Consider the following 13759-nt stretch of genomic DNA (forward strand, 5'->3'; position numbering starts at 1 on the left):
GATCAAAAAATCTTGGATTGATCCATCTCGATTTTTTCAGATCGTCATCCCTCAGGGTGTCCACTCATTTATGAAAATGATTTTCCCTGACTTTTCCAAGTTTTCCATTTTCTCAAACTTTTCCAGGTTTTCCATTTTCTCAAACTTTTCTTTTCTCAAAATAAAGACACCGGTATTTTAAAAAATACCCCTCTTTTGAATTAAAAAAAAAATCACGATTTCAAAACGTTCGGTTTCAAGCCCGAACTAAACGAAATCAACCAAGCGACACGAGCGAGGGAAATTTGTTCCATAATAAATACAATGAAACTACTAGAATTGTTAAAACATTACATATGAACACTTTCAAAAAAATTCCTGACTTTTGAGGGAAAATTGCTCAAAATTTCTGAAATACCCTGACTATTCCAGGTTTTCCAGAAGAGTGGAAACCCTGTCCCTGCAACATCAAAAATTGTCTTTCTGAAAAGGATGTTTAAATTTCCCAACCTTTTTGAGATCCATTTTCAAATTTTTTTTTTCACGTGTCTATTCCTGTTGACGAATTTGGTAAATCAGAACTACATAGGTCATTTCCTTGTCTGTTCAAGCCATTTCACAAACTTCAAATTCACTATCCATCAACATTTGCCAACTAAAACTGCCAGATGAAAAATACACACAAGGCCAGTGTGAAACCAGACAATTTTCAAAAAATAATATTCCAGCACTTTCTTGTTTGATATGTATTATTTTTAACGAAATTTTCAGCATCCTACAGACTGAAAATTAAATTCTATTGAGCCTTTTTTTTGTAGGGGTGTAAAGGTACACTCAGAAAACCCACATTCATTACGAAAAAATATTTATCTTTTAATTTACATATCAGTTTTCTTCGTAAATCCAAAACAAATGTACGTAATTAGAAACATCTATCAACTGACAGAATCATTAAAAACTAAAACCTTCCTATCTTACTCAAAAATTCTATTCGTATTCATTAATTTATTTTAAAAACGATAAGACGAGATATTCCGATACACTTTTCTCTTGTAAATTATCGACGAATGCTGTTTTCGAGTTCGACAATATACTCGACTAATCTATTTCTGATTCATCCGTCGATACAGCTGATAATTTCCTTCCCAGTCCCACTCCACGACTTCAACGCATTCAAAACCAATATTTTAATCGCATGACCGCTTCGAATTGTCGATTCAATTTCAATCACTTCGATAGAATTAATCCGGTATTACTTGTACTCGTAGCTCCCTTTTTGTCGCTGATTCGACAAACGAGGAGGATACCTAAAAATTCAAGTACAAGTGCAAACCAATGCTAGGCTACCTCACCGCGTCGCATTGTACAGAGGACAACTAAAAATCACCTCGTAAAGGTTAAATTTAAGCGGATTTTTAGCGACAGAGATAGAGAGGACATGGGACACGGACCATTCATCCGATGACAAATGACAATTCCGCGACTCACACGCTAATATAACAATATTGCAATATTTGTACGAGCATCAATTTCCCCAATGCACCGTTTCGACGCCTTCTTTCTATTTTTCTTGATAACGATCGTAAGGAGTACGATAAAAACCCACTCACATATTTTCCTTCCCTTCTATAAAAGCTCATTCGCAACCAAAAAATACACTAATATACCTATCGAATAGAAGAAAAAAAAGGTGCATCGAGCACACTTACTTATCAGAATCATCTTGTCTGAGTCCTTCGTCTTGTTGTTTAATCTCGACGACAACTTGTTCCGGTAGATACACGTTGGGTTGGTAGTGTTCGGTGCTAATCGAAGTTTCCGTAAATGGTACCGGATGTCCGGTCGGATACATTTGGTTGGTGGCGGTGGCAGCGGGTGGATTATTTTGAACATACCTTTGCTGAATCTGGATCGGATGAACGACCGAAATATTAGGCGAATACGACGACGAGACGGGTACTTGAGCGGCCCCTGAAGACAAAACCGCCGGCACGGTTTGCTGAATGTATTGCTGCAGCGGTACGCCGGCGCCGACGCTACTGCTCGAGCAAGGCTGCGAAATTGGCGTAGTTTGCGTTTGCACGCTACTCGCCGACCCTACCGAACTACCGTTTTGGTAATGCACGGAGTACGGAATTTGGCCGGTAGCTGCAGCGGAGCCATTTTGGTGAGCCGGAATGGGCGCCGTGTTCATCATGTATTCCATAGTCGGAGGCAGCGATTGCGACGGCACGGTGCTAATTAGCGGCGTCTGCGTCACCAACGATGACACGTTTGGATTGACGGCGACGCTGGTTTGGGGCATAGCCGGCTGATGGTGCTGGTGACCGCATAGTTGTTGCAGATCTTGCGACGTTATCGATCCGCTGGTACCGGAATGAGTGTAAAATTGCGGTTGCGAGATGGGCGGCGTTTGCTGACTCATCGACGTATTACACATCATATTCATATTGGACGAGTTAACGTAATTGGAAGAAGGTGTATTTTGATAAGACTGATGGAGCGATACGTGCAAAGGGAGTTGCGTTTGAACGGAGATGTTTTGCGGCTGATTAATCGAGTATTGACTTTGAACGTTGGACAAGAGCACGTCGTTGGTTTGTTGCTGATTTACGTTCGACATGACGACGTCGTGTTGCTGCTGTTGGTACGTCGCCGCCTGCGAACCGGAAACTGGAATGTTTTGATCGCTCATTTGATTAGAAACGTTTTGATGCGGTACCGACGTCTGATAAGCGGGCTGCATCGTTTGCTGGCCGCCGTTCAGAGGCGTCATTTGTTGAACAGCCGGCGGCGGTTGCTGCTGCTGCTGGGGGAATGAATGTTGAATTGACTGCGTAGATTGGATAGGTTGCTGCTGAGGTTGCGGCGGCATCTGCTGCATCGTTTGCGGCATTTGCTGCATCACCTGAGCGGCTTGTTGACTAGGTTGCGTTTGCTGCGGCTGTTGAGGCTGCTGCTGAGGCACGTTTTGAAATGAGCTCGTTTGCGGAGGAGCGCCCGTCTGCGGCATGTTTTGCGTTTGCATCATTTGCTGAGGTTGTTGAGGCGCTTGTTGGGGCGGTATCGATTGAATGATCGGTTGATGGTGGGCGGGTATCTGCTGAGCGATTTGAGGCTGTTGCATTGGTACTTGCTGAGGTTGCGTTTGTTGCGGTATTTGGGGAGTCGGTTGCGGAATGTGAGGAATTTGTTGGGGCGGTTGCTGCTGCTGCGGTATCGGCTGAGAGAGAATTTGCTGCTGAGGTTGTTGCTGTTGCTGCATTTGCTGCATATGCAACTGTTGCGTCGGATCGGTACCGGTTGGCATTTGTTGCTGCATCATTTGAGGAGGCGGCTGCTGTTGTTGTTGCTGCTGCTGCTGAGGCGCATTTAAAACCGGTTGAGGAGCACCCGATTGTTGGTTAGGTTGTTGAATGGCAGCTTGTTGAGGTAAATATTGCACAGAGGCCGAAGGCGGCGGCACTTTTTGTTGCTGTACGACACCCTGTTGCATAACCGGTTGTTGTAGGTTGGTTGGCGGCAACGAAGGTTGCGAACTAGCCTGCGCGCCGGACGTCTGTTGAGGTATTTGTTGCTGCGTCGGCATCGACTGTACGCTGGGCTGGTTCGCCTGCTGAGGCGAGTGGTGTTGAGTAGGTGGCATCGCCTGTACCGGTTGCTGTTGGTGTATAATTGGCTGCTGCTGTTGTTGTTGCTGCTGCTGTTGCGAGGATTGTTGCGGCGGTATGGCGTGCTGAAAGCTCTGTTGTTGCATAGGTACTTGTTGCATGGTATGTTGTTGTTGTTGCTGCTGCAACGTTTGCTGCATACCAGCAGCTTGCCCCTGTTGACCCTGATTTTGAGGTTGTTGGAATTGTTGCGACTGTTGTTGTTGCTGCTGCTGCTGAGGTAGCGTCTGGTTCACACCCATCAGCGTCTCGGTGCCGTTTTGTTGGCTCGTCTGTTGCGATGGCATTTGAGTCATATTTAATTGCTGCTGCGGCTGCGAACCGGCTGCTCCTCTTTGGTTACACTGCGCCGAATTTGGTGTCTGATTCAACGCTGTGTTCTGCTGCATCGTTTGGTATTGCTGTTGTAATAAAGGTTGCTGTTGTTGCTGAACTGACATCGAAGCTGACTGAGTCGGTTGCTGCTGTTGCTGGTTGTAAACGTTATCAGACTGTTGTGGCTGCTGCGAAGGCGGTGGTTGCTGTTGTTGTTGTTGTTGTTGTTGCTGCACCGCCCCCATATGCTGCATAACATTTTGCGGATGCTGTATTGACGAGTGCTGTTGTTGTTGCGGCGGCGGCTGCTGTTGCTGTTGTTGTTGCGGCGGCGCAGCAGCGTGAAAGGATTGTTGCAACGAAGATACGACGTGAATGGGCTGTTGCTGTTGCTGCGCGGCGGCAGCTGCGACCGCCGCCGCAGCCTGATGTACGTGCTGTAATTCGGCATGAGGTAAACTTTGCGAATGACCGTACGAGCCGGACGCAACTTGCGACGGCGTACTCTGAGGAATAATAATATGCGTTAAACTTTGTGCTTGGGGTTGATTTACGCTCGATGGCGGCATAAACGGCGCGTTATACGTTTGATTCGGCGATACCGAATTCATACCGGACATATCGCCATTATGATAGGTCGAATCGGCCAGTTGAGCATTTTGAGCCGGCTTCGACTCGTTATCATTAGAAATATTCTCCATCAGCGTTCCATTAACTAAAATCTCGCTAGGAGATATTTCTTTATCGGGTGTTTCTTTTTTCGCGCATTTATCGTTATCGCTAGTAATATGAATAGCGGATTTTTTTACCTGATCCATCGACTGATCTGAGAAATCCATACAAACCCAACGTCCCCGTTTGAACGGCTCATTCGACTCGATTTTCACCACTTTAAAACGCTCATTTTTAATCTGAGTATTCAATTCTTTGGCGACGACGTTAGCGCAATTATTTTCCAAGCCGTTCGCAATAAATTCCGTCCTTTTCACGGTGTCGCTAAATTTACAGTCACTCGGCAAGAATTTATTCACGTCGGATAATTCGCCGTTATTAACACCCGATACGACTGCGATACCGTACTGAGCACTGGTAGGAATTATAGGAGCACTTCCAACGGATGTGACTTTGTACAAAACATCGTCTTTTCTACTCGCAATATCAATTAAATCGGCGGCCACATCAGTCTGTACATGATCAACTGCTGACATACTATCAACGTTATCGGAAAGTTCTTCAGTACGAGATTCATCCGCAGATTCATCAGCATTACCGTCAGTAGAATTATGCTGCACAGTCACACTCGTAATGTGAAAGGATTTTTTATCATTAGTACCGCTATTTGTACCCGACTCTTGACCACTATCACCGTTAAGTTTACTAAATTGCAAAACATTATTATCTATATTTACGTTCGCGGAGGACGACGAAGACGACGTATCAAACGAATTCGAATATTCATAAACCGAATTTGTACCCTTATTCGCAGCGATATTATCGGTCATCACTGATCCGACTGTAATTAAAAACTAACACTTCTCACAACTTTTCGCAAAATACATCGACTTTTAACCGACGTATCATACGGAATCGTACGCGAAAAAAACTCATTAACACGAATACAAAACTGCTCGAACAAGGAATAACGATTGCTCGCATCGACGATCACTACTACATCTCGAACACTAAACTTTTCACTAATAAAGTTTTAAAAATTTCGAACTTTCGCGATACGTAGTTCAACAATACAAAACCGAATTACTTGTGTAGACACACTAACATTACAAACTGCAATTTTGAAGAATACCAGCAGCCATTTTGGGCCTTGAACTTGTATTGAACTTTGCCAACAATAAGGACCGAACCTTCGATAAACTTGATTTCTGTTCCGAACGTAGAAAACTAAACGCAACTCGCGATCGCCGTCAAATTTAAATGGGAACCAAATTTCGCACTTGATTATTTCATCCTCTATTCCAATTTCACTTCATATTTCCAATTTTCTTCGCCGAAATCAGATAAAAATGAATTTTTAAAAATTCCCAAAGAGTCAAGTTGGGCATAAAAATTTCAAAACGGAGTACGCGACAAAGAGTCGAAAAAATACCAAAATGTATACTGCTAGCGCTACACTTCGTTAAAGTGAGGAACTATTGATAATTCTTTATCAATCGTTTACATATTTTTGTAGATAATTCAATTTTCGGAATGATTGAAATAATTTGTCATCGTAATTTTTCTTAATTTAGAACCTTAAAATTGAAATAATAGAATGTAGACGTTTGTCAAGAACATAGATGAACAGAACGACGAACCGAATTAATGGTTGCAAAGGTCAGTACGAAAGAAATGTTTGATTAAGATGTTATCAATGATCAAAATTTACTTTATCGGCATCGTATTTTTGACACGTAACGTTCATATTTCAGTCTGACTTTCATTCTGTACATTGTAATTCGATAAATATATAATGTAAATACATATTGATGTAAGCCGATATCGATCCTGTTCTAATATGAACTGTTTACGTTGTTCGTAGATCATCGATTCAGCGACGATCCATATCATCAACTCGTAGCTTATAGTATTTTGAATAAAGTATTGTAATGGGGCAATATTAGATTCGTATCTTCGTGTTGATGATGCAAATGAACAAGATGAACCGTAATTCACCCGAGGAAATTTCAAACATGGCAATAAATGATAAGTTACTCGAATGGGAGAAATTGGATAACGGTTCTTCCCCTCTGAGTACTTTTCAAAGAAATACATGTCTCGATTTAGGAGACGAAGTGATACCTAGGTTACTACCTACATCTGTAAGTTTCCTCCTGCTTAACGTTTCATTAAACTATTTCAGTGCATTAATGTAAGATTAATTTTAACAGCTGATTGGAGATGACTATAGCACATCAGGTGAACAGGGTGAACAAGATATTGTAATAGAATCAGCCCATCAAGTAAAAATTGAGATATTTATTATATATAAAGTACATTTCAATTTTCATGTGAATAATAATTGAGTTATTTTTGAACAGTTTTTAGAATGGTACTCTGCTATCAGTAACGACTGGCTAAACTCTGGCAGTGAAAAATACGAACCTTATTTATCGGAATTGATTGAAAAAAGGAACAAGTGCACGGATATTTTACTAAAAGTACGTCAATTGAAATTTCACGTACTGTATTTTGTGTTTTCCATATTTGACAAATTTTATTTCCATCTTGTATAGGTGGAAGAATCAATCGAGCAATTAAATAAACTAAAACTCGAATACGAGCAAGTATCTGGTAAAACGAATCCGTTATTTACTACTAGTGAAAAACTATCCGTAGAACAGGTTTGAAATATTTCCACTTTGCAATCATGAAATATTGTACATTTTCTTGTTATAAAATTCAATATTTGTTTAGGAAAAACTATGTAAAGTTCTCAACAACGTGAATGAAAAATTACACCCGTTTCAAACTATCGAAAGTGTTTACAAACGCTTAGAGTCTTCAGCTGTTGCCGTAACGAGTCCGGATTTTCTTAGAATATTGGACGATATAGATAAATGTCACGAATATTTCTCTCAACATGTAAATAATTTTCTTCGCATCAGTTTTACGATCATATTTACTTGTGATTGATTTGCCAAGCTAATTTTTCATTTTTTCTCCCAGGAATCGTATAGAGAATGTTCGAGTTATCAGCTTAAAACCAGACACTGTTTGTCTCGAGCTTTACTGGACGTAAAATCTTACGTTACTAGTGTTCTAGATACTTGTAAAATGGTTCCTTCGGCACCAGTTTCCTTACTACCAACATCTTCGGTGGAAGGTGCTACGATTACTACTGCTAAGACTAGTAAATTTATAGCGCAATATGGAAGATTTCAAACAGTAGCTGCTCGTTTGAAACCTCTCTTGACTCAGCTAGAAAACAGAACGGAAAAAGCCGCCGAGTAAGTACTTTCAGTTGGTTTTTAAGTTGGAAATTTTGAATTCTAACCAAGTTTTTCTTTTTACAGGTACGAATGTGCTTTAGAGGAATGTCAAAAGTATTATTTCAATGTAAGACAACAAATTATTGGTCCATCGTTGAAAGATTATATCCAGCAGTTGGGTACTACTCGCATGGGAGATTACTGCTCATTATTAAGATCATCTGCCACTTATTTGATTCATTTAACTCAAGATGAGGATAAACTATATTATCAATTTTTCTCCAAAGCGTCCGTTTCTCTTTCGTAAGTTGATCTCTGCTCAAAAACCTATTTTCATCTTGGTTTATTTATTTATAATTATCAATTTTTACAGCGATTACATCGAATCAATTTGTTCGATATTGTACGATACGATGCGACCTTTAGTCATTCATATGAAGCATATGGAAACGTTGACTGAATTTTGTTCCATTTTGAGAGTTGAAATTTTAAAAGATCACGTCGAAAATAATCGTAATTATCAGTTTTATTCTCACATTTTTGTTTCCGTTCCTCGTGTATCAATTTTTCTTATTTCTTAGCTGGATTACAACCCTTCGGTAACGTAGCCGAGCAGTTACTAAAAGATGTTCAAGAAAGATTAGTTTTCCGAGCTCATATGTACTTCAAAACCGATATTCTGCAATTTAATCCATCTCCTGGAGATTTAGCTTATCCGGATAAGCTTGAAATGATGAAGGTAATTATCATCTCTTCGGTATGTTTTCGATTTTGGTCCGTTTCGATGATAACTCGTTGATCAATTTCAGAACATCGCTGAAGAAATCAAAGCTCAAGAGAACACATCACTGAGTCGTTACGATTCCAGACTTTCATTAGCTAGTATCGGTTCTTGTGGCGATTCTGTTCGTTCGAGTCGTCGTACTTCTACTCGTGAGTCATCGTAATCAATCATCATAAAATATTCGTCGCTTTTTTCATTACATTTTTTTCTCTCTCTTTAATAGATAGTTCTCCGGCCGATTTGCACGGTATGTGGTATCCTACAATAAGAAGAACACTGGTATGTCTTTCGCGTTTGTATCGTTGCGTTGAGAATGCTGTTTTCCAAGGATTAGCTCAAGAAGCTATTTCGTGTTGTTTACAAAATGTTAACGAAGCTGCCCAAACTATTTCTAAAAATAAAGTACGTAATTATTTCACGATTGAAAAAAATAATTATTAAAAATTACGCTCTAATTGATGTTTAATTACAGAGCGTCCTAGACGGCCATTTATTCCAAATTAAACACTTGTTAATATTACGCGAACAAATAGCTCCGTTTCAAGTGGATATGACCGTAACCGAAATGAGCTTAGATTTTTCAAATTTAAAAACAGCCGGTAAAGTATTTCATCTCTCGAGTAAAATAATTTTTACCTCGTCCTTGACCGATGTACCCTTTTTTTTTTCAGCCTATGGATTATTTCAAAGAAACAAACTGTTCGCGCTGAATTCCAATAACGCTATTTTAGAATTCATTCTTCACGGATCACCTTTATTAAAAGAGAATTATCTAGATTCTCGAAAAATTGTCGATAAACAATTGAAAACCACTTGCGAAGCGTTCATAGCGTATGCGGCGAGCCTAGTTACAAATCCGATAACGAATTTTATGCAAAAGGTACCGAAGCTCTTGACCCTTCTCTCATCGAAAAATTAACGAACATTCGTAATTATTGTCATATTTACAGGTTCATGAACACAGAACGGTTCATTCTACAGAACCAGTTAAAAGCACAGCCTTCGGTAAACCAGAAATGGTACAAGAAGTTGTCAAGGAAAGTGTCAAAACAGTCAAATCTTTCATAGGCATGCTGCAACATAAAATGGAACTCTATCTCGCAAATCCGGACACGCAATTCATTTTATACAAACCAATCAAGGTACGTGTTTTCTCTATTATTCATTCGCCAAATTACCATCTAACTCACGTTTTATTTTCTAGAACAATATTATAAGTTCTTTCGCCAAAATGCAAGCAGTTCTGGGAGAAAACTACGATACCGAAGAGCAACTCTTAATTGGATGCCCAACTCCTGAGCAAATCTCCGTTCTTCTATCGTCGACTTTACTGTCGAGAAAAATTAGCACAAGTTCGATGTGCTCCAGTAGGGATGTACAAGAAAATTCCAAAGATCGTATTCCACAGGTTGTTGGTCAAAGTGATTCGTGAATGAAATTCACTTACCAATTACTATCGTGTTCAGTACTTTGAAGGATGCAAGAGTTCAATATTTTGTTGATATTTTTTATTGTTGAAATCCAGTGCCTATTGTTATTTTCAATTACGAATTTACGATCCGAGTTTACTTTTTATTTATTACAAAATGGATCACGCTGCATGTGCAGATTTCAGAATATCCGGACCCATCCCACCATTATTTCATTTCAATTTTGTAGATGACCATCCACCTTTTTTTTATATAATGTTGCATTTTATTGTCGTATTGTATTGTTTTGAAGTTTACTTTTATATTAATTAAATACCTACGTTGAATTTATTTATTGCTTTTCTTCATTCGAATTCATTTTTAGAATAAACAAACACAATAATCATACCACAATGATACATTAATGAAATTCGGATAATACGAGTAGATATTTCATTTTGTGTTTATATTCCTTTCTACAGCAAACGGTATGTCTGGTGTTCACAAACGAAATTTATGACCAATCATATTTCTGATATTTATAGGTACCTACATGGTGCTGATGTCTCCTTCAATGAGAATTCCTTCTAGAATTCATTTTACTCAAAGCAAATTCACCAAAAGAAATACTGGCGCTAACTGTTCGACGACAAGCATCAGATAACTGCTGTACATACAGAGAACCTTGGAATAGAGAATCCTCACACGGTGTCAATCTGATAGAAGGTATGGACGGTCGCTGACTTCGAGCTTTGATTTTTTCAAAGCATTGATATCCGAGTGCACATTCCCGAAGTAGAGAAGCAGCAGCGAACGAAACCCCAATACCTAATAGAAGAAACATACCTTGCATATCATCCACAGTCAGTTGACGATCTTCTATACTATCTGAGCGAATAATATTCGTACCAAACTACAAAACAAACGAAAAATTATTATTTTTTCACGGCGAATGTAAGAATTTTTCGATTACTTACCGAAAAAAGAGAACCTTTCGATGTACGAGCGATTTCCCATTCTAAATCTTTACGAATTTTCTCAACCAGACCGTTCTCTTGAAGGCGTTGAATTTGTTGGTCAATTTTCATTGAAAAATCTGAATTCTTTTTCATAGCTACGCTAACCATGAATGAGGCTACACATTGCGAGGCGATGTGAAATTTAGATTTCTTTTTGCTCGAGCTGAATATACGAACAATTAAAAATTTCACGAAACCAGTTTTTAGCTAAATTGTCAAATTGAAGAAAAAATAAATTACCCCGAAAAGTTCGTCCTAACGATATGCGATAGATGATGTTGAGATCCCAAGAAGGCATATCTTTCGTTTTTTTGAACTTTCAGTACACCTAAATCTGTAGAATTGACTACGTCTAAATTCTTTAACAACTTGTTTGTTGCGTAATCACCAGTATCGTTGAACCAAACCTTCCAGTCTCTTGAATCTAACGAATTAAATAAAGAAAATACACGCCTATCAACTACAGTGCAATGCACAAAAGCAACGAAAAGCAAAAGTACCAATATACACCAACCGGCAACTCCAATTCTGAATTCTTCATCCATCAAATCGTTAATATTGTCAACAACATCGAAATACGTTGGGATCGTAATGAACGAAATAATCGAACTGGAATAAGCAGCGGTTATGATTATCGTGAATACCCAATAAGTACCTAAAAATATTTCGAAATTCTTGCATTCAAAATCTAAAAAACTTTGGTACAAACATCAATGTACTCGTACCTATACCTACTTACCTATCGCGACGCAAGTTCCATTTTTCCTTGATTTATTCCAGGAATCTTCGCCTTTATAAGTGAACAGGTTCGTAAAAGTACCGAAAACTACCCAAAACATATGACAAACTTCGCCCCAACTTTTGTATAATTTCTTCCACGATCGTTTTTCCGAATACGCTAATGGTACAACCGCAGCTAGGTAAATGCCAATAATGCATAACCAAACACCCCATTGGAACGGACCTAGAATAGCTCGATACCTACGAATAAAATACCAATTGAGTAACTAATAACAACTCTTGTGAGCTTTTAGTTGTTAGATTATTTGGATTTTACTTACTTTGGTATCGCAGTAGACGATAAAGTAATGAATACAGCACAATCTTGAACGTGACTAAGCGAAAAATATACTTCACCGTAAGCTCGACGAGTAACGTATAATCCAGAAATTCCGAAATCTGCTGCTCCAGTACGAACGGCAGTAAGAACTTTATCAGCTCCGTTAGTCCTGAATTCGAATCATCAATGATCAAATTAATCAATTAGATAGGTATACTCAAATGGCATTCATATGTTGATGAAATAGCTTACTCATTGGCATTTTGCACTCTCATAATATTCACACCAAAATTTAACGTCTGGGCGACCAGTTTCAATAAACGTACTTCGTTTCCATCCCAAATATCGTATTCTCTTTCTGTACCACGGCCACTTACTCTACTATAGAAAAAAAAAGAAACAAGTACCTATATAATATTTCTAATGATTCCAATGAATAATTACCCACCAAATGCCTAGTAGGTACATACTTAGATAACAGATACTGGTTCAAGAAAAGAAAAAAAATAGTACCAACTTTCTGTAAACAAAAGGAGGCTGATCATAAGCTGCTACGAGGAACTGATGACCATTAAATCCACGATCTAATTTCGGTGGAAATAAATTAATACTTGATCGAGTTAATTTATTCTTTCTCCAAGCTGTTAAAACTTGTAACGAACTAGAGCCAATACCGTCCGCGTGTAGTTTATGGGTAAATAAGCTTATATCTTTGAATTTTTTTGACTACGAAACAGAAATATAAAACGAAATTGCACTCGTAGGTGAATTTGCTGATTAGTGAGAAAAATAGATCGTACATTACTTGGTAATCATCTTTAGTCAAAAGCGGATCAGTTATCACTAATAAATTCATGATATTGCGAGCAGTTTGAGATGCCAAAAATTCTGCCAGTTGAAATCTAGAGAAGGTCGAAACTACCACTACTTTACTGCTTAGCTGGAAACCCAATTTAGCGATGGCTAGTTCCTCATCGTTGGAGAATATTATAAAATGGAAGCAAAATCGCCGACCTTCGTCTTTGTATAAGAAACTGATGTTGAATTTATCGATAAAACCGTTCGTTGTTGGAAATTCTTTAAGTAGGTTGAAGCTTTTGAACAAGGTATCCTAAGAAACGAAACTTTTCAATACATAGGTACATGGCTTGAAAAAATAGTTCATTTCAATGATCAAAAAATTCGCAGACATTACTTTATGGATATGTGTTTCGTAGAAGAATTCATCGTAAAGAATGAAAAGAGAACAATCCATCATATAATTACTGACTATGTAGTGCAATAAGTTCGGAAACTCATAGTTTTCACGCGATATTTCGAACTGAAACACAAGATGAAAAATGCGTATAAAATCATACCTTTCGAATAGATGCGATTTTCCTCATGTGCCTATATTTTGATGTGCTCAACATCCAAATTATTTCACCTTACTTTGGTATAAACTGACATAAAATTCGAAACCGCCACACCATTGTGAATGAGCAGGGCTAAAATAAGCAAACTTGATTTCATACTCATTTTCAAAGTCATTCTGAAATTCTGAACTAGAATAGGGTCCCATTCGTGCACCATTAATCAATTCCCTTCTTGATCTTC

General features: G+C 38.7%; 3 protein-coding genes across 4 annotated transcripts in view; 1 reads left to right on the forward strand and 2 right to left on the reverse strand.

Annotated features, from left to right (window-relative positions):
* LOC135832931 (protein bunched, class 2/F/G isoform-like) overlaps positions 1 to 5862 on the reverse strand; it is a 54305-nt gene extending 48443 nt beyond the window's left edge. The window contains exon 1 of one of the 2 annotated variants that reach the window (XM_065346475.1): positions 1689 to 5857. In XM_065346475.1, the coding sequence (XP_065202547.1) occupies positions 1689 to 5467 (3779 nt within the window). In that variant the 5' untranslated portion in view covers positions 5468 to 5857. Of the gene's footprint in view, positions 1 to 1688 lie in introns of both variants that reach the window. The other variant, XM_065346476.1, reaches the window with a different exon arrangement.
* Positions 5863 to 6137: 275 nt separating this feature from the next.
* Positions 6138 to 10435, forward strand: Cog3 (conserved oligomeric Golgi complex subunit 3). Its single transcript, XM_065346481.1, has 16 exons — positions 6138 to 6296; positions 6502 to 6781; positions 6851 to 6922; positions 7001 to 7120; positions 7196 to 7303; positions 7377 to 7544; positions 7629 to 7909; positions 7976 to 8194; positions 8265 to 8404; positions 8473 to 8630; positions 8701 to 8824; positions 8899 to 9077; positions 9148 to 9274; positions 9347 to 9555; positions 9626 to 9817; positions 9880 to 10435. Exons 2-16 carry the CDS (start codon positions 6602 to 6604, stop codon positions 10105 to 10107), a joined length of 2505 nt encoding a protein of 834 aa, XP_065202553.1. The 5' UTR covers positions 6138 to 6296; positions 6502 to 6601; the 3' UTR covers positions 10108 to 10435.
* An 85-nt stretch (positions 10436 to 10520) lies between these two features.
* Ir21a (Ionotropic receptor 21a) lies at positions 10521 to 13738 on the reverse strand. The gene is made up of 11 exons (XM_065346490.1): positions 13595 to 13738; positions 13359 to 13484; positions 12969 to 13274; positions 12681 to 12889; positions 12416 to 12544; positions 12165 to 12332; positions 11843 to 12084; positions 11618 to 11758; positions 11344 to 11527; positions 11062 to 11266; positions 10521 to 10997 (listed from the first exon to the last, which is right to left on the reverse strand). Exons 1-11 carry the CDS (start codon positions 13733 to 13735, stop codon positions 10656 to 10658), a joined length of 2193 nt encoding a protein of 730 aa, XP_065202562.1. The 5' UTR covers positions 13736 to 13738; the 3' UTR covers positions 10521 to 10655.
* Between the last annotated feature and the right edge of the window lie 21 nt (positions 13739 to 13759).

The sequence above is a fragment of the Planococcus citri genome, chromosome 1 (assembly GCF_950023065.1).
Source record: "Planococcus citri chromosome 1, ihPlaCitr1.1, whole genome shotgun sequence".
In the NCBI taxonomy this organism is placed as follows: domain Eukaryota; kingdom Metazoa; phylum Arthropoda; class Insecta; order Hemiptera; family Pseudococcidae; genus Planococcus; species Planococcus citri.